At 46.0% G+C, this 20,921-nt stretch overlaps 1 protein-coding gene across 2 annotated transcripts in view; it reads right to left on the minus strand.

Moving 5' to 3' along the window:
- TP53I11 (tumor protein p53 inducible protein 11) overlaps positions 1-20,921 on the minus strand; it is a 127,457-nt gene that overhangs the window by 75,565 nt on the left and 30,971 nt on the right. Inside the window, exon 1 of one of the 2 annotated variants that reach the window (XM_085884324.1) lies at positions 18,862-18,993. The exons of the other annotated variant lie outside the window; for it this stretch is intronic. Coding sequence (XP_085740450.1) covers positions 18,862-18,978 — 117 coding nt within the window. The 5' untranslated portion in view covers positions 18,979-18,993. Of the gene's footprint in view, positions 1-18,861; positions 18,994-20,921 lie in introns of those variants that run through there. 2 annotated transcript variants of the gene reach the window in all.

The following is a 20,921-nucleotide window of genomic DNA, read 5'->3' on the forward strand; positions in this document are numbered from 1 at the left end:
AACAAAACAACCACTTTGGTGTAAAAGAACAAAGTATAGGAAATAGTGAAAAAAATAGCAGCAAATCTGGGGTAAAAAAACCAATGTACAGAAAAATAGTGAAAAAATAGCAGCAAATCTGGTTAAAAAAAAAAAAACAAAGTGCAGAAAAATATTGAAAAAATAGCAGCAAATCTGGTGTAAAAAAAATACAGAAAAATAGTGAAAAAATAGCAGCAAATCTGGTATAAAAAAACCAAAGTGCACAAAAAATAGTGAAAAAATAGCAGCCAATATGGTGTAAAAAAAAAAAACAAAGTACAGAAAAATAGTGAAAAAATAGCAGCAAATCTGGTATAAAAAAACCAAAGTGCACAAAATAGTGAAAAATTAGCAGCAAATATGGTGTAAAAAAGAAACAAAGTCCAGGAAAATAGTGAAAAAATAGCAGCAAATCTCTTCTTCTTCTTTCGGCTGCTTCCTTTCGGGGTGGCCACAGCGGATCATCCGTATGATCGGCATAGTGATTTGGCACATGTTTTACGCCGGATGCCCTTCCTGACGCAACCCTGCTCGCCTCATACAACACAGGGATATGGTACACCTATTTTAACCGGGGTATACTCTGGCCCAGGACACTGGTACTCATTTCGCCGACCTCGGAAGGATGACAGGGCTTGAACTCAGGACCTTTTGGATCCCAAGCCGCTGCCCTAACCACTGCACCAACACCAGGCTTAAATAGCAGCAAATCTGGTGTAAAAAAAAAGTATGGAAAAAAAAGACTAAAAAAATAGCAATGAAAAAGAGGTCTGGAAAAAAGTGAAAAAAATAGCACTGCAACCATCAAAATCTCCAATATAGTCAGGTCAGGTATAAGAGCATGTGCCAGAACAGCGCGTCGCTGCGTCCACTTTCCGCCGGTACTCCAGGGGCCTCCGTCTGGCCATCCCCCAGGCAGATGCCAGGCCCATCCCCATCTCCTTGAGATGATGGTCAACCTGCTGCAACCATGAGGCACGTGGTCGGCCCACTGGCCTCCTCCACTCATGAGACTCCCTCGCTGAGAGAATCTGGTGAGCAGGATCAGCATCAGGAAAACGAGCCACATGTCCATACAGCCGCAACTGACGCTCACGGACTATGCAGGTAACAAATCGCATCCGAGTCTCTCTCAGCAACCGCTCGTTGGACACAAAATCCGACCAGCGATAGCCAAGGATTCTCTGAAGACACCTGGTACCAAAGGAATTAAGTCTCCGTCTCAGATCCTTGGTCAGAGTCCAAGTCTCGCACCCATAGAGCAAGACTGGAAGTACCAAGGACCTGAAGACTCGGACTTTCATCCTCCCGCACAGGTACCGGCAGCGCCACACCCCATGATCCAGTGAATCCATGACTCCCCAGGCCCGACCCAGACGTCTATTGACCTCTGACTCGCAGCCAGCAGAGACATGAATATCACTGCCAAGGTAAGTGAATCTCTCCACGACCTCAACATCCTCACCACAAACAGACACAGACAGGACAGCAGCATCCAAGATGTCACCGAAAGCCTGGATCTTAGTTTTGACCCAAGAAACCCGTAATCCCAGCGGCTCCGACTCCTCATTCAGCACCTCGAGGGCCCCCAAAAGGATGTCTAAAGTCTCCGCAAAGATGACTGCATCGTCTGCAAAATCAAGGTCCGAGATCTTGACATTCCCAAAGGATGCACCGCAACTTGATCTCTCCGACATCCTCCCTAAAATGCAGTCCATACAAGTGCTGAAAAGTGTGGGGGCAAGTACACATCCCTGACGAACTCCAGTAACAACTGGAAATAAGTCAGAGGTGGTACCACCACACTTCACAACACTCTCAGTACCAGAGTAGAGTTCAGACATCAGATCGATCAGTCTTGGTGGCACCCCACGAAGACCAAGAATGCTCCAGAGGACATCCCGATTCACTGAATCGAACGCTTTACAGAGATCAACATAGGCTGCAAGCAGCCCCTGCCGAAACTCTCATCTGCGTTCGGTGAGGACACGAAGGGCAAGGATACGGTCAATCGTTGACCTCTTTGGTGTAAAGCCTGACTGCTCTGGACGCTGGTGCTCAAGCAGATGGTGGCGAACCCTATCAAGAATTATCTGAGCAAAGACCTTGCCCGGCACTGAGAGCAGCGTCACCCCTCGGTAGTTGTTGCAGTCTTGGCGATCACCCTTCCCTTTCCAGAGAGGGAGAACAAGGCCCCTCTTCCAGTCAGTTGGGATGATGCCTGTGTTCCAGGCAGAGCACAAAACTGCATGCAACGACACGAGTGCAGCATTTCCACCAGCCTTGAGAAGTTCGGCATGGATGCCACAGATCCCTGGAGCTTTGCCCCGTTTCAACTGGTTCACCGCAGCCCGTGTTTCCACAAGCGAAGGTGGACCACAGTTGATTCGAGGGTCAGCAACAGGGATTGTAACACCCTTGACGTCCAACTCGACAGCTGGGGGATCAGCCTGGTACAACCGCTCAAAGTAACCGGCCCAGCGGGCCTTCACTTCAGACTCCTCTGTCAAGAGCCTACCACTCTCTGCTCGAACTGCAGTGCTCCGAGGGATGGGCTTGGATGAACGTAATGCGCGAATTCCCCTGTAAGCGGGACGAGAATCACCTGTCCACAGGTGATGCTGTACCCCCTCACAGATTCCTCGCACATAGGCTTCATTGTCCACCCTCAGTGCACGTACAGTTTTACGCCTCAGCCCCTGAACAGCTCAGCTCTGCGACTCTGGTCAATGGTATCCAGTGTCCCTTGAGAGACAAAATTCTTCTTTGCCCTGTGGTGAGTTCCAAGACATCCACCGGCAACATCAAGGACGGTGATCTTGAAGGCGCTCCACAACTCTTCAGGACCCCCCAAAGCACCCAGACCCCCCAAGTGTCCACTCAGCCTGTTCGCAAACTCCTCAGCTACTCTCTCATCCTTGAGCTTGGCAACATCCAGCCTAGGCTGGGATGGTACCATTCTCCAGGATTTAAGGTGCAGCTTTAGAGTTGCTACAACAAGCCTGTGGTCAGTATTGAGGAACTGAGCACTCCGGTAGACCCTGCAGTTCTGGATCATCCTCCAGCGACCGTCAATGAGGACATGGTCAATCTCCTTTGCCACACTGCCAGCGTTGGAATACCAAGTCCAGCGATGAGCTTGTGGGCGCTGAAACCATGAACCAGCCACCCTAAGTCCATGACTTCTTGCAAAGTCAAGGAACTTAGTGCTATTCTGGTTCATAGTTCCTGACCCATGGGGACCAACACACACCTCATAACCATCCCTATCAGTTCCAGTCGATGCATTGAAATCCCCCAAGACTAGAAGTGTATCTCGTCTGGGGCACTGATCAACCACAGACTCGAGTGTGGCGTAGAATGCATCCTTCACGGTGAGATCACTTGCCTCAGTCGGAGCATAAACAGAGACCAGGGAAATGACACCGAAGGAGTGACGAATCCTTAATCTCATAATACGCTCGTTGACCGGTGTTACCTCAATTATCATTGGGGTCAGCTTATTGGACACAGCTACTCCTTGGGTATGGTAACCATCAGATCGACCAGACCAATAGTAGGTGTAACCACCCACCATTATCTCGCCGCAATCCGGTCTCCGAACCTGAGAGAGCTGCAATCCCGATGTCCAAACGCTTGAGCTCAGATGATAACAGAGACAGGTGATCATCCTCTCTTACGGATAGGACATTCCAGGCACCCACCCGAAGGGACCGCCTCAGGTTAACCCAAGGAGACCGCCGTCTGGTGGACGACACCTCAGCACCACTCCGACACACTCTCCCGCAATCTGACCCAGGGATGTTACCCCGTGGTTTCCCTCCTATCAAAGATTGGGGGTCCCGAAGGCTTTGCCCCAATCGCGTCATCCGGTGAGCTGCCCTGCGAAGGGAAGCTGCACAGGAGGTACTCCCACGGAGTGGGTTTTCAGATTTTTTTGCGTTTTTGTGTTTTGCGGAATGAAGGGTTTTATGGTGGCCGGAGTGCAAATCCTGCCACCAACCTCCTAATAAGAAGTAACCCAACTGCAGGAGGACGTCTGCAGACACAGTTAGGCACTAGATATGGATGGCCGTTGGCTCACAAGGAGCTCCTCCGCCCTTTGACAGGTTTTGTTTTTAATCCTGCTGGGTGTCCATATCCAAACACCCTCCTCACCAGAAAACCTGGTGGGGGAGACGGTTTCGTCGCCGACAACCCGACCATGGAACAGGTTAGTACAGGTTTACATGGTACCTGTAGCAGGTCACAGATCGAACCTGACCTGACAATATAGTAAAAAAAGAAAAAGAACAAGGAAAGGAAACCTATATATTTGCTATTTTGGGGGAAAAGAAGGCTTTTAAATAGCACTGAAATACCAAAAATAGACTAAAAACAGCAAAAAAAACAAACAAACAAACAAAAAATGGGGGAAAAAAATTTTTTATTTGCTGAAAATCGACTTTGGCTATTATATATGCACATAAGCTGTGTGCAAGTTTTTGCTTCATATACGTGACTCGGGTTATTATTATTATTTTTTTTTTTTCGGGAGCGATCGAGGTCGCGGTTTGTTTCCTATACACAGCCCAAGTCAAGGAATGTGTCAGAAGAATGTGTTGCACATTTGGAACAAGATCGCCTCTCAGGTGGGTACTCTGCTATGGTATAAATAATCATAAAGATAATAGCATGGCCCTTCCTGGCCGCTCCAGTCGGGAGCTGGTACTTCAAGTTTATACAATGGTTCCACATCTAATCCCTCATTAAAATCTCCAAAATCTTCATCAAAACGGAAGTTAAATAAACAGGTCTTTCGTTCTCTAATTCCTCTCTGGATTGTTCCTGAATAATTTTTCTTCTTCTCGAGTTCATTGTTTGTTATTTTCTCAATAACAGTGTCACATTTGCTCTTATCCAATTCTCTGGTTATACTTGTTTTGAATATAATGAACTCTTAAAAATATCAGTTAATATCATGCTCATCTGTTTTGCTACCTCCCTCAATACTCTTGGATGCATGTTAGGTGTTTAATCCCAGTGCTTTATATTCTTTTCTTTTTCCTCGCTTTTTATTTACATCCTCTACTATAACCTGGAACTCTTCTAAATGCCCTTATTCACCTCACAGACAGATTCTCTCAGCTACTGATAACTCTCCTGACTGTTTTGTGTAAATGACACAAAATACACAACTATTTAATAAGACTGCCATCTCACCTTAATCACTAATGCAATTTATTGATGCTATTTCTCAATGGATGGACACTTAACCTATTCTTTACTTGTATAATTTCCAACTTACAGAATGCTTTGCTATTATATGTAATATTATTGGTCATGTCCTTCTAATATTCTCATCGGCTTGCTGAGTTATTTTTTGAATTAGCCTTTGTTTACATTGATACCTAATCGAGTCCAACTCCATTCCTCTTGTTTTATACGTTGAACAGCCTCAAAAAGGCAGTTATGCAAATGGAAAGAGAAAACAAAGAATGGAGATGCGTGGCAAGCATACAATTTGGGAGTCTAATGAGAAGAGGGTTAATGGAGGCAAGCCATTTTCCTTGTATGGTTGGAGCAACATATTTTATTATGTATTGCTGGGTTTGCAATTGTCTTCCAGCCAATAGTCCAACACAGGTATTTTGGATTTGTTCAGTGTATTGCCACATAATGATGTACTGTTTTTAAGAGGCACTGCTCAATATTTTAGGTACACAAACCAGTGCCAGATAAAGCGGCAGCAAGGTCACCATTCTATCTCAAGCAATGATGTACTCCATGAAACAACAATTTCTGAAATCCACCAAAGGTAACTTTATTGTTGCAGCCTATTCAGTTTGCAATCAATACAGATGAGACAATTATAGGCAAGCCCTGTTCACCTTATTCCTCTCAGAGTTGTTCAGCTTAAGAGTGATTCCTTAGTGGGATTGCATGTACCCTGTCAACTCATAATTGTACTGAAACCAACTTATTGCCATCCACTGCAGGATAAAGGACTCCCTCAACAAATGTTGAAGGATTGAGATAGTTGTCACCATAAATCGAAAATTAATGGAAGAATGTATACCTTCACAAGATATACCAGTGCTGCTTGCTTTGTACTCAATTATCCTCATCAGGGGTTTCATCCTCTTCACTCAACACTGACCCAAGCATTGTTTTGAGCCAAACACTGAACCCACTCTTGCTACAACTTAAACTTTTGGACTCCAACTGTATTGTAAGAAGAGTGTATAAGGTCAAACATTCTCAGCTGATTATATTCCCTGTACAACTATAAGCTGTAACTTTCTCTCATTTAATTGGCCTGCTTCTGTGTTCCGGTGCATGCTTCCATACCTGACCCGACCTCTGCATCTTGTTTCTCAAATGAAGTGAATTCTCAGTTTGTAGGTAGAACTGTGCATTGAATTCTTGACTTTAGCAGATTTGCTGGTGTCTGTGATTCTTATGGAAAGGAATTAGAAGATTAGTTTAAGTAAGGTTTATTTTTTTTTTTAATGTGTCCTACTTTTTATACACTGCTAATGAATTGTGTTTGAATATGATTTTTGTGAATAGATTTTGAGATCCGAGGGGCATCGAGATTTTTGAAAGATGAAGAAATACTTTGTCGTTATGCTTGTTTTGATTTTTTTTTCTATTTATGGTTATTTCTCAGCATAATGCATGAACATATTTAAACGAAATATAATAATATGAATCTATTATCCGAGTGTTTTTCTATACAGTGCCACAATTGTACACTGTTGCAGAGGGTGTTTAGTAATTTAGCTGTTTAAAGAGCCTTACCACTCAGACATCTTAAGGGATGGGTCACTGTGAGTCAAAGGTTATGAATGGGATGGAGTTTGGAACATACACGACATCAATGAACAGGCAAAATATGTTTGAAAACGCTTAATGGATGATTTTTGACATATGATTCAATCAGGGGCTGGAGGGATGGCTAAGAAGTATTCACACTCACCTCAAAGCTATCTAGCCTGGCTTTGAATCTCGGCCCAGATATAATCATCACCCAGGTGTTTCACAGGCAGGATGATTCATAAATGTGTCAGCCCTCGGATGGCCGTTAAAATGGGCGTTTTGTCTGCCAGCCAGCATTCATTGGTGGACGTTAAGCATCCCACAGTATCCTTCGCAAAGAGGAGGAGAGCGCTTACCAGAACCATGGCAAAATCCCAAATTTCTGCCCTAATCTTCAAACATCAGGCTGACCAGCCGGTTTGTGAAACACGGGCCAAGCTTCCCCTGGCTATCCCCACAAGAACGTGGGAATAATTATGGCTGTTAAAGAATAAGAATATTGGCATATTTTTCAGTCAGTTCTCCTGCACAACTCTACAACAACAATTGTGAAAGTAAGTATAAAATAGTTATTCATTACCGTGTTGTTGCTGTCATAAGCAGGGTTTTCCAAACTTGTGAAATAAGTTATTTGTTGAATGAATAAGGTGTCTTTCCTGAATGCAATAAGGTACATGCCTGGTGTTGGATCTGAGGATCCTGAGTTCAATTCCCTATCATCTGTTGAATTAATACTGCGCGAGGTTGACTCTGCCTGTCATCCTTCTGAGGTCAGCAAAATGAGTGCCAGCTTGCTGGTATCCTGTGTTGAAGTGGTGACCGGTCCAGGATTGTGCCCGATGGCCAGGGAGACTGCTTAGGCAGCACCAACGCTCTGCATAGAGTATGATCCCAATGGTTGGAGGGAATATGGTATGAGGTCTGCTGCACAACCTGATCAGTGAGTCGTCCAATTGGCGGACCATTCATGAGAGTATGCAAGCAGCACATGGCCAAGAGTAAAGGAGGAAAATCACGTCAGCATTTTTGGGGGAGTTTCTTAAACACTATTGTGAAATTGTTGAAGTGTCGCAGGGTTAAAAGGAATAAGTAGGTGACAGAGTATAAAAAGATAAAGTACTGACAGTTTGGTACATATTTGGCAAAAGAAGCAAGGGAAAGAAGGAACACAAAAAGAGGAGAGAGACACCCACACCATTTGAAAGCCTTTATCCCTGAGCAGGGGTCAGCTTCTTGTGGGCTCCAATCATGGTACCCTTTCTTGTGGCAATGTTTTTACAGCTGGATTCCCTTCCTGATGCCAACCCTTTAGTCGCCTTCAACCCGACAGGGATAATTACCAGTATACTGGTGCTCATTTCACCGACCTTCGGAAGGATGACAGGCTGAGTCAACCCCCCTGATACTAACTCAGCGGCCAGTGGGGTTCAAACTCAGGACCTCAAGCCACCGCCTTAACCACTGAGCCAAACCAGGCTCATAGAGGAGAGATACACTAAATGGCCAAAAGTATGTGGACACCTGCTCGTCCAACATCTCATTCCAAAATCATGGGCATCAATACGGAGTTGGTCCCCCCTCCACTATAACAGTCTACACTCTTCTGCGAAGGCTTTCACTAGCTGTTGGAACATTGCTTTGGGGATTTGCTTCCATTCAGCCACAAGAGCATTCGTGAGGTCGGGCACTGATGTTTGGTGATTCGGTCTGGCTCGCAGTCGGCGTTCCAATTCATCCCAAAGGTGTTCGATGGGGTTGAGGTCAGGGCTCTGTGCAGGCCAGTCAAGTTCTTCCACACCGATTGTGCCAAGCTATTTCTGTATAGACCTCGATTTGTGCACGGGGGCATTGTCATGGTGAAATAGGTAAGGGCCTTCCTCAAACTGTTGCCACAAAGTTGGAAGCACAGAAGCATCTAGAATGTCATAATATGCTGTCGCGTTAAGATTTCCCTTCACTGGAACTAAGAGGCCAAGCCCGAACCATGAAAAACAGCCCCAAACCATTATTCCTCCTCCACCAAACTTTCCAGTTGGCACTGTGCATTCGGGCAGGAAGTGTACTCTTAGCATCCAACAAACCCAGATTCGTCCTTTGGTCTACCAGATGGTGAAGCATGATTCATCACTCCAGAGAACACATTTCCACTGCTTGAGAGTCCAATGCCTGTGAGCTTTACACCACTCCAGCCGACGCTTGGCATTGCACATGGTGATCTTCGGCTTGTGTGCAGCTGCTCGGCCATGGAAACGCATTTTATGAAGCTCTTGGCAAACAGTGCTTGTGCTGACATTGCTTCCAGGGGCAGTTTGGAAATTGGTAAGTGTGTGTGGCAACCGGCGACAGACGATTTTTCCACACTACGCGCTTCCGCACTCGGGGGTCCCATTCTGTGAGCTTGTGACTGACCACTTCGTGGCTGAACTGTTGTTGTTCCGAGACATTTCCACTTTACAATAACAGCACTTACAGTTGACCGGGGCAGCTCTAGCAGGGCAGACATTTTGATGAGCTGACTTGTTGGAAAGGTGGCATACTTTGACGGTGCCACATTGAAAGTCACTGATCTCTTCAGTGCAGCCCATTCTCCTGCCAATGTTTGTCTCTGGAGATTGCATGGCTGTGTGCCTGATTTTATACATGTCAGCAATGGGTGTGGCTAAAATAGCCAAATCCACTCTCTCTATATTGAGTGCAGCCTGTGGCTGCTGGTTGCACCACTGGTTGGGATGCGGCTATGCCGCTGATGCAGTGTCCCCCTTACCAGTTCACTGGTGCTCATTTTGCCGACCTCGGAAGGATGACAGGCCGAGTCAACCTCCTGGTTTATTTTCAATTCAGCGGCCAATGGGGCTTGAACTCAGGACCCTAGGATCCCAAGCCGCCACCCAAACCACGAAGCCAACACCAGGCTTGTCGAATCCACTTAATGGAAGGGGTGTCCGCATGCGTTTGGCCATGTAGTGTGAAGACGGAAGGAAACAAAGTAACCTGATACAAGAGGATGAAACAGTCTGCTATGTGGTGTTAATGGGGGCAGTAACGATCATATATAGGTATGCATGATGACATGAGATGGTGGTGCACTGTCTGCTTGAACACCGAGGTGAAAAGAGTGATGGAACCAACTCTAGAAGGCAGTTCCACAAACTGGAGAAAAGAGGGACTCGAGAGTGGAGGTATGTAGGTGCATGATAAGCCAAGATTTTGGGAGTTCAACCAGCAGGGGGTTACAGGAAGAATACATGCATCCTGGATAATCAATAGAGGGTTGGAGGGCTGAGAGAGCAGAGGGAGCTTGACAGAGGAGAGTGGGTTAAAAACAGAGGCCATTGTCCTGTCTCCAATGTGGTAACAGCAGCCTTGTGTTTTTGCCTCATTGTGGGAGATGCCAGTAATACGGAGAGCTTTAGATTATTTTGAAGTCAAGAAAGACAGATGTGATGCTATGGTTCCATCCCATAGACAAGAACAATACCTCCTTTAGTGCTCTGGAGAAAGGTCTCATCAGCTGTGGGTAGTTTTGAATATTTTGAGGAATGACTTGGACGTTGGTGGATGCCTACTGTCCAAGGATGATGATGGATGGAACTGGCTTTGGATGCCATTTTTGCAATCCAGTAATCTCAGGACATGTCATGACTGATAATAAGGCCATGAAGTTCAAAAGATTGAATCTCTTCCAATGGCTTAGCATGGACATAGATAGGTGAATGTGTTTAACAATCCTTCCAGAGTGACAGGGTGACACTGAGATTTGGTTTGATTGAAAATCATGTTGCAATTGTCAGATTCATTTCAGATCAGTAGAGAGTGGTGAAGCTGCTATCTGCCTGTTAGTGAGATGGCACACTGGATGACAAAATGTAAAGCAAGAGAGGATTTTCCAGAGCATTTTAAGAACCTTCTCAGGGATGAAAGAGAGACAGAGACAGAGACAGAGACAGAGACAGAGACAGAGACAGAGACAGAGACAGAGACAGAGAGAGAGAGAGAGAGAGAGAGAGAGAGAGAGAGAGAGAGAGAGAGAGAGAGAGAGAGAGAGAGAGAGAGAGAGAGAGAGAGAGAGAGAGAGAGAGAGAGAGAGAGAGAGAGAGAGAGAGAGAGAGAGAGAGAGAGAGACAGAGAGAGAGAGAGAGAGAGAGAGAGAGAGAGAGAGAGAGAGAGAGAGAGAGAGAGAGAGAGAGAGAGACAGAGAGAGAGACAGAGACAGAGAGAGAGACAGAGACAGAGAGAGAGACAGAGAGAGACAGACAGAGAGAGAGAGACAGAGAGAGAGACAGAGAGAGAGACAGAGACAGAGAGAGAGACAGAGACAGAGACAGAGACAGAGACAGAGACAGAGACAGAGAGACAGAGAGAGAGACAGAGACAGAGAGAGAGACAGAGACAGAGACAGAGAGAGAGAGACAGAGAGAGAGAGAGAGTCAGAGACAGAGAGAGAGACAGAGACAGAGACAGAGAGAGAGACAGAGAGAGAGAGACAGAGAGAGAGAGACAGAGAGAGAGAGACAGAGAGAGAGAGACAGAGACAGAGACAGAGACAGAGACAGAGACAGAGACAGAGACAGAGACAGAGACAGAGACAGAGACAGAGACAGAGACAGAGACAGAGACAGAGACAGAGACAGAGACAGAGACAGAGACAGAGACAGAGACAGAGACAGAGACAGAGACAGAGACAGAGACAGAGACAGAGACAGAGACAGAGACAGAGACAGAGACAGAGAGAGAGCGCCAATGCGGCGGTGCGTACAAGAGACAATGTGGGGACAGAGTAGAATGAGTTGGGTACATGAGACTTGAAGGCAAATGCTGAGATGAGACATTCTGCCTTGTCTTGGGCATCGAGTTGGAACATTTTCACATGATTCAAGAATCAGTTTGATTGATCAGTGAAATGTTTTCATGAAAAGTACTCCGACGTATTTAACAGTTTAATAACCACATTTTCAAAAGTACAAACAAAATAGACACTCTTTCAACTTGTCCGATATATTTTAAAATCAGCTGTTATTTTACCCCTTAATAGTTGTATTAAAATTATGTGCAGCTTTTCGGAAGAACTTTGCTTAAGTATCAAAAAATCAAGTTCAAGTGTAAGAAAGATCAAATTTGGAAAAGTTTGATAATCTATATTATCTTGCATATATCTTAATATCTATATTTTGGCCTGTCTGTCTGTAGTGTTATAACTTGAGAACGGATTAACGCATTTCAATAACTCCAACTACGGTTGGATTTGTGATGAAATTTCCCTTCATTGGAACTAACGGGTGTAGCCCGAACCATGAAAAACAGCCCCAAACCATTATTCCTCCTCCACCAAAGTTTATGGTAGTTTTGTGATTGTTTGTGATGAATTTTTTTTTTCATTTCTTTTTATGGGTAGATGGGTATACGTGGTGAATCTGCAAACGCCAACTTGCGACGCTGGTTGTCCCTGCACTCAGATCCCTCTTTCTTCTTGCCCTCTTGATTAGCCATCACAACAAAGATTGGCATTTCCATCAGCGAAGCGACGGGTCTTATATTGCATTACATGTATAAAAGCCCTGTGTATTTACTTCTGTGTCACGGAGGAAGTGACCTTACGTTCATGGAAGTGACATCACATTTGTCATTGAAAATGAGGCACACGCAATATCAGTGTTAGCGCTAGTCGCCATTTTGTTTCTACTAAGGAAAGGTGAATTTATGCCGGCCAAAACTTTGACTACACGCATCTGAATTTGGCTTGATTGTATGACCATTACAGTTGTTTTCACAAATATAACACTGGAGGTGAGACGTTAGTGATTTTTATTTGCAGTAATAAAAATATATACGGGCGAGTAATTTTACTCAGTCATTTGAAAATCTGTCATCACTTTGATAATAAATATGTTTCTAAAATAATCATACTTCTATGTATGAAATAAAATTAAATCCACAAGCCTGTGAGTTGCATTTTATGAAATGTCATGTCACTGCTCGGCCCGTCTCGGAAATGCACGTCATCCATCATGGCATGGTACGGTACGGTCCAGCTCGACATGGCACGGCTTACGGCACGGAACAGTTTGTCACAGCTGGGAATGGTTTGGCATGGTTCAGACTATTTACGACTTGGTTTCCATCATGTCATGTCATGACTCACGGCACAGAACAGTTTGTCACGTCACGGCTCGGCTCACTTTTCAGCTATCAACATTATTTATCTGAAAGAACTTCTGCGATTGAAAGATGATTTTTTTTTCTATCAACATCATTTATAAAGCAACTAATCAATTCCGATAAAGCATGGCTTGTGAATATGGAAATGTTGTATTTGCCATTTGAAATTCCGTTATCACTTTGAAAATAATCATAGTTTTTTTTTTAAAGGAAAGAAAAGTAAATCCAAAAGACTGAGTTATATTCTTAAACAACTGTGCTGTTTTGGAGGTGATTGGGGGAGATGTTCTTGACTCCATCATTTTTGACGGGTCCCCCCCCCAGTTAGTAATAATGACATATGTTCCCTTAAAACAAATTTTGACCATTAGGTCCATCAAAGCTTGCGTTATGATTGCTTGTCCATGTTCTATCCTTTTAAAAACTGAATTGCCTGGCGTTGTCTTAACAGTCAGGTGGCTCTCTTTAGATCTTTGGGTCTTGAGTTCAAGCCCCTGTCAATCTGTTGAATTAACACAAAGTGGGTTGACTCAGCCTGCCATCCTCCTGAGGTTGGTGAAATGAGTACCAGTGTGCTGACATCAGGGGGCATTGCATCAGTGGCACAGCTGTACTCCAGAAAATGATGCAACCGAGCAGCCACAGGCTGCACTCAGCATTATGAATAACTAAAATACTGAGCATCAAGCAAGGAAGCAGCAAGTACCTTTTTAAAAAGTCTTTGGTACGATTCAGTAGGGGGTTTGAACCACCAACCTCCCAGGGTCGAACCATTACACCACCAAGTGTGGTTAAATATTAAATTAGATCTGGTTTTTATTTAAATATTCCAATCCACATGCCTCAGCTTTCTCAAGAAATCTGTCTCGTTTACAAGCTTCCCACAAGAACCAACAATTCATTCACACAATAAAAAAAGCAATACATTCCATCAAAGAAATGAATACGATTGTTTATTCAAATTATTACCATACACCATAGTGCCGAGCAATAATATATAAAATACTACCTTTCAAGCTTTTCATGAGAACATCCCTCCAAGCTGCCCTTGTGATGGAATGCACTGTGTATCCATGTACCACATATGTTGCACACTTCTCATGCGTCTACCCACATTACATGTTGCAATGTCCTTATGCATTTCCATGTTATGGCACACTGTTCTCATTTGAAAGATAAGCACATTAAGGGAAGGAAAGTTTCCTTCAATAAGTCCTCTTCAGATAAATCTATTTGGGTTTCAAAAATGACAGTGTTCCATAGTTTATTGGATCCGCAAGTACTGTCCTAAAAAGAAAACATTAAATGGTGAAAACAGCACCATCAGCAGATCGCCTGCATAACCAATGGCATCATGTGTACCAGGTACAATTAAAAATGGTTCATTCCTTTACTGAAATACGTTTGCTGGTTACAAAAGAAATAGTGTCCAAGCAGATGGATCACTGAAAAATTATCTCTTGTATTTGATTGTGTGCTATAGGGTTAGTAATCATGCAGTGCTTACTTACCTAAGGCTAGCTTTCAACAAGAACCCAATAATAAACCTATAGGTGGAAAACATCGAAAAACATCTCCTTATGTTGACAGCCATAAAATTCCATTCTTCAACGACAACCCTCGGGCCTTTATGGCTCTGAGAGAGTCGAGAGAAATGAAACCTCCTGCACCAGCGTATTACATTGATAAGTCTATCTATCACTGATTAATCAGTCAAGATATAAAGTAATTGATAAAATTCGAATTTTTCAATTACAAACAGTCAATGACAATGAGGTTACTAGAGGCAGTGTACTTGTCATTGAGCCGTCTAGTCTGGGTTCGATTCCTGATCTCACTATAAACTGAGATCTTGGTGCTTCGTAGACAAGGCATTATATCAATGAATATACTATCATTCAGAGGGGGTTTTATAGCCGAATATCCCATCGGCTGGAATTCACTTGTTAACATCAATGTTAACAACATACCTTTTACAAAGAGTAGGTTATTGTGCACAGGTAACCTGGAAAATTTACAATTGATGGATTGAGTAGCAACCTGTCCAAGGTGAATTATCTGCTAAAGAAACCGTCAAGACCACAGTCAGTGTATGTAAAGGTTTTTCAGCTGATTTCACACCATCACATGGCTAACTTAGCTCACCATGTAGCCAGGAACTTATCTAAGTGGTTAAATGAAAAGTTATTCCCAAGAGTTGTTGGACAAATTGTTGCTATAACTGACGAGGGGATAAAATTGGATCACATTTCACATCGATATAATGGGCACAAAAAAATAAAAGGATTGTTACAATAAAGCAACAGAAATGAGAGACCTTAGCTTGTGGGAACCTTTCACTCGTATCTCACGACTTTATTACCGGTTGGAAATTTTTTTTGTGCACACCTCACCAAGGGTTCCCTTGAAATGTTTTTATTTTAGCCAAACATGTTTAGCTTATCTGCAATTTACATTCCAGATAAAGTATTGTCATCATGTGCCGTCTGTATGTACGTCTCTTTTTTCGACTTCTCCGGCCAAACCGCTGTGCCGGTCGGCTGAAATTTTGCACCAACGTTCCTCTCCTGCCTGGTAACAGGAATTACAAACCTCTTTCCAGTCACGTGACAATATGCATGTCCAAATGGCCAACTTAGTTAATTTCTTCAAAAATCTTCTCCAAACGCACCAATCAGAATGCTACCAAATTTGGGTTACAACATTAGGACACAGTCCTAATGTTCAATTGCAGAGGCCATGCTGATCACACGACCGGAAGCGTGTCAAAATGGCGGTCGCGCAAATTCCTTCCAAAATCTTCCTCACCACATCCACCAGTCAGAATTCTACCAAATTTGGGTTTCGAACTTTGACACAGGAGGCGGCGGCCAGGGCCCAGATAAGCTACATGTCCAGTGGTCTTATTATTTTAAGTTTAGCCAAACTAGTTAATTTTTATCTACACCTAATTTATTTTATCCAATCAACACAGACACCAACAGCACAATTCATACTGCAGCATATTTGTTTGACACAAGAACACCATTACATTCTTAACCTGTATGGGCCAACTAATACGTACTTCGTATGAGAAACAATGAGCTGCCAGATTAGTCTTAAGGTATGTACACTCACCTCTGACTTTAAAGATTAGTGTAATGGGCAATAAAAAAATACGTGAATGTGGAGCTTTGCCTGCGTGCTCAGTTTTAAACGCGAAGCGGCCACTGTATGAACGCATGGACAGACACCACGGTTTGCACAAATATATATATATATATATATATATATATATATATATATATATATATATACACACAATATATATATATATATATACATATATATATATATATATATATATATATATACATATATATATATATACATATATACACACTAGCAAATACAACCCATTGCTTCGCTGATGGGAATATTAGGGGGGGTGGGGGAGAAAGAGGGGTGGGGGGAGGGATAAAGGAAGATGGGGGAAAGAGTCGGGGTAGTGGAGAGGTGGAAGGGAGTGTTCTGAACATGCATTTGATAGGGGGACTTCAGGGAAAGCGGGGGGGGTGGGGGAGTGGCATGGTCCCCTTATGCTGACATTGGTACAGGATTGAATGAACTTGGGCACGTTTAAACAGATCATACAAAACAACACCTGGACACTGCTCAGAGAGGTCCGTGGGGGGTGTGGAGGGACTTTGGGAGGAGGTAGGGAAGGGGAAGGGAAGGAAGGGCGTTTTCATTCAATCATCGAAAAAGCCATGTGATTGTTCTCGCCTTTATTTAATTTCCACAAATACGATAAGCTCTAGAATCTCTTAACCTGAGATGAATTGCAGAATTGACCCGAGCAGAAGTTCTGGCTGCTAAAAAAAAAGCTTTAATTTGTCCGATTCACACATTCTTTGATACCCTTCCTCTCCTCAACCTCCGGAGAGTTGTATGGGGGAGAAGGGGATTTCGGAGGAGGGTAGCATGAGATGAGGTGGAGGGAGTGGGAGGGGAAGGGGAAGGGAGGGGGAAGGCAGCGCGATGGGAGGGGGAAGGCAGTGTGAGGGGAGGGGAAGGCAGCGCGAGGGGGGAGGGGAAGGCAGCGCGCGAGGGGAGGGGAAGGCAGCGTGCGAGGGGAGGGGAAGGCAGCGCGCGAGGGGAGGGGAAGGCAGCGCGCGAGGGGAGGGGAAGGCAGCGCGCGAGGGGAGGGGAAGGCAGCGCGCGAGGGGAGGGGAAGGCAGCGCGCGAGGGGAGGGGAAGGCAGCGCGCGAGGGAGGGGAAGGCAGCGCGCGAGGGGAGGGGAAGGCAGCGCGCGAGGGGAGGGGAAGGCAGCGCGCGAGGGGAGGGGAAGGCAGTGTGCGAGGGGAGGGGAAGGCAGTGTGCGAGGGGAGGGGAAGGCAGCGCGCGAGGGGAGGGGAAGGTAGCGCGCGAGGGGAGGGGAAGGTAGCGCGAGGGGAGGGGAAGGCAGGGGAGGGGAAGGTATAGCGCTGGAGGGGAAGGCAGTGTGAGGGGAGGAGAAGGAAGTGCAAGGGGAGGGAAGGAAGTGCAAGGGGAGGGAAGGAAGTGCAAGGGGAGGGGAAGGAGGTGCAAGGGCAGGGGAAGGGAGGGCAAGGGGAGGGGAAGGAAGTGCGAGGGGAAGAGGAACCAGCACGTGCGGAGCGGGGAGCAGTATCAGGGGAGGAGGAGGCAATGTGAGGGGATTAGAAGGCAGCGTAAAGGGAAGGGAGGCAGCATAATGAAGAGGAAGGAAGTGTGAGGGGAGGGGAAGGCAGCGCGAGGGGGAGGGAAAGGCAGCGCGCGAGGGAGGGGAAGGCAGCGCGTGAGGGGAGGGGAAGGCAGCGCGTGAGGGGAGGGAAGGCAGCGCGTGAGGGGAGGGGAAGGCAGCGCGCGAGGGGAGGGGAAGGCAGCGCGTGAGGGGAGGGGAAGGCAGCGCGCGTGGGGAGGGGAAGGCAGCGCGCGTGGGGAGGGGAAGGCAGCGCGCGTGGGGAGGGGAAGGCAGCGCGCATGGGGAGGGGAAGGCAGCGCGCATGGGGAGGGGAAGGCAGCGCGCGTGGGGAGGGGAAGGCAGCGCGCGAGGGGAGGGGAAGGCAGCGCGCGAGGGGAGGGGAAGGCAGCGCGCGAGGGGAGGGGAAGGCAGCGCGCGAGGGAGGGAAGGCAGCGCGCGAGGGAGGGGAAGGCAGCGCGCGAGGGGAGGGGAAGGCAGCGCGCGAGGGGAGGGGAAGGCAGCGCGCGAGGGGAGGGGAAGGCAGCGCGCGAGGGGAGGGGAAGGCAGCGCGCGAGGGGAGGGGAAGGCAGCGCGAGGGGAGGGGAAGGCAGCACCCGAGGGGAGGGGAAGGCAGCACGCGAGGGGAGGGGAAGGCAGCACGCGAGGGGAGGGGAAGGCAGCACGCGAGGGGAGGGGAAGGCAGCACGCGAGGGAGGGGAAGGCAGCACGCGAGGGGAGGGGAAGGCAGGGGAGGGGAGGTATTGCGCTGGAGGGGAAGGCAGTGTGAGGGGAAGAGAAGTAAGTGCAAGGGGAGGGAAGGAAGTGCAAGGGGAGGGAAGAAAGTGCAAGGGGAGGGGAAGGAAGTGCAAGGGGAGGGAAGAAAGTGCAAGGGGAGGGGAAGGAAGTGCAAGGGGAGGGGAAGGAAGTGTGAGGGGAAGAGGAACCAGCACGTGCGGAGCGGGGAGCAGTATCAGGGGAGGAGGAGGAAATGTGAGGGGATTAGAAGGCAGCGTAAAGGGAAGGGAGGCAGCATAATGAAGAGGAAGGAAGTGTGAGGGGAGGGGTGGGAAGGTAGGCAGCATACCAGGGTATTACCAGGGTGATAAAATGCACCCAAACAGCAACATTTTCTTTTTGAGTGCCGTATTCTCTGTAAAACCGGGTGGGAGCATTTAAAAACAAAAAACCATGCTATCTACCTGGCAAACGGCTGCCTGCACACATGCCACAATCCATATGCGTTCCTCCAACCTCCTCGCATACAGGCACGCACAACCCGCACCATGTCCATGTATGCAGTCTCCAAACCTCTCCATTTTCAGCCACTGCCAACTCTTAATATATTGCAGCAACTATTAGTATGTTCACATGAATATTTTGTCATGAGAGCAGATCACACAAAATGGAAAAAAGAAGACTGCGTATGTAATTTCCGAAAAAAAAAATGACCCCTGTCGACTGTGTCGTCATGACTTGCAAAAACGGGTTAGAGAGCTCGGCATTGCACCAAATGAAGCTCCACTTTCTGCACATTCCTTCATCTTTTCTTCACTAAATATAATCATCTGAACAGTTGAAAAAAAATTAAGCGTAATGCTTCGCGAAAATAAATATGCTTTGTTATAAAAATAGTCATAATTTGTTTAAATTTTCAGATTTCACTCCATTTTCTGACACTTTAATTAGTCTGTGGGATTCGATCATGTTTCCAAATCACGTCATGTTTGAATAGGCCGAAGAAAATGGCAACTGAAGACCCTGCAAGCTAACCGAGAGCTGCCCAAGTCTGGGCCTTGATAAAGGACAATTAAATAAGGCCGTTAATTATCTTCTAAAGGGGTGTTTTAATTAACCCAAACACCCAATTTTCACCACTGCACCACCACGAGCTCCCTTTGTGTGCATGCAAAGTGTCAGGCCACGAGGTTTCATGGTTTTGGAGCTACGAAGGAGACACACTGAGATGTATCAGTAGTTGATGATAATGCATGCATACATGGGTGCACGCACACACGCACATACCGGGGCGTGGTTCAGCAGAGTCATGTGACCCGCCCATGTTCTGATGCTGTGCTGTGCCCGTGTCCGAATTAAACCTGTTGTTCCCACTTCAGAGACGACATCCCTGTCTATTGGGTACACCACACACACAAACACAAAAACACACATTTATTAGTGCAGATTAATGAACTTAAGGGTTCAGCGATCTCCTATCATATATGGAGCCTCAGGAAGAAAATTGGAGGAGTTTGAAGGAATATGAGGAATATATGTCATGTTTGATCTAAGGGTGAGGCTAGCAGGAAGTGAAGGAGTAAGGACTCTATTATTTGAAATTCGAATGTCCACAGGGGTTTTGAAATCGTTCCATGCTGTTCAATTTGACTGGGATTGTAGGATTGCAGCAGTTATGGTTTGGAGTCGATATTACTACTCAATAATAATATCATGGTGCCAATAGTCATGATGATGGAGAAATAAATTTCGGGTACGCTAAAAATTACCTCGACGTGTTTTGACTTATGAGTAACTTACAAGTAACGTGTGACGACGTGTGTCAACGATCACGTAACGTGCCTACAACTTATGGCCAGCGTATGTGGAACGTGTGAGTCATACACTGGCATACGTCGAAAAATTTTGAGCATGTTAAAATTTGTCGATGAGCTCGGCGTACTACGACGTATGCCAGCGTGCTCTTAACGTATACAAAACTTACCCGTAACATATTCGAAGTGTGCCAGCGTTTTAGACAAATTTTTCATACGTTGGCATACGCTGGCTAAATCGTCAAGGTGTGACAGCGGCTGTATTCTGGGAATTCTGATGTCTATGTATTCATTGGGAGACTACGTGTGAATGTGGGTGATATGGGTCTCTCTCTCGGTCTCTCTCTCGGTCTCTCTCTCTCGGTCTCTCTCTCTCGGTCTCTCTCTCGGTCTCTCTCTCGGTCTCTCTCTCTCGGTCTCTCTCTCTCTGTCTCTCTCTCTCTGTCTCTCTCTCTGTCTCTCTCTCTCTGTCTCTCTCTCTGTCTCTCTCTGTCTCTCTCTCTCTCTGTCTCTCTCTCTGTCTCTCTCTCTCTGTCTCTCTCTCTCTGTCTCTCTCTCTCTCTGTCTCTCTCTCTCTCTCTCTCTCTGTCTCTCTCTCTCTCTGTCTCTCTCTCTCTGTCTCTCTCTCTCTGTCTCTCTCTCTCTCTGTCTCTCTCTCTCTCTGTCTCTCTCTCTCTCTCTCTCTCTCTCTCTCTCTCTCTCTCTCTCTC

The sequence above is a fragment of the Eptatretus burgeri genome, chromosome 6 (genome assembly GCF_056783735.1).
Source record: "Eptatretus burgeri isolate ZD-2024b chromosome 6, Ebu_testis_v1, whole genome shotgun sequence".
Classification (NCBI taxonomy): Eukaryota; Metazoa; Chordata; class Myxini; order Myxiniformes; family Myxinidae; genus Eptatretus; species Eptatretus burgeri.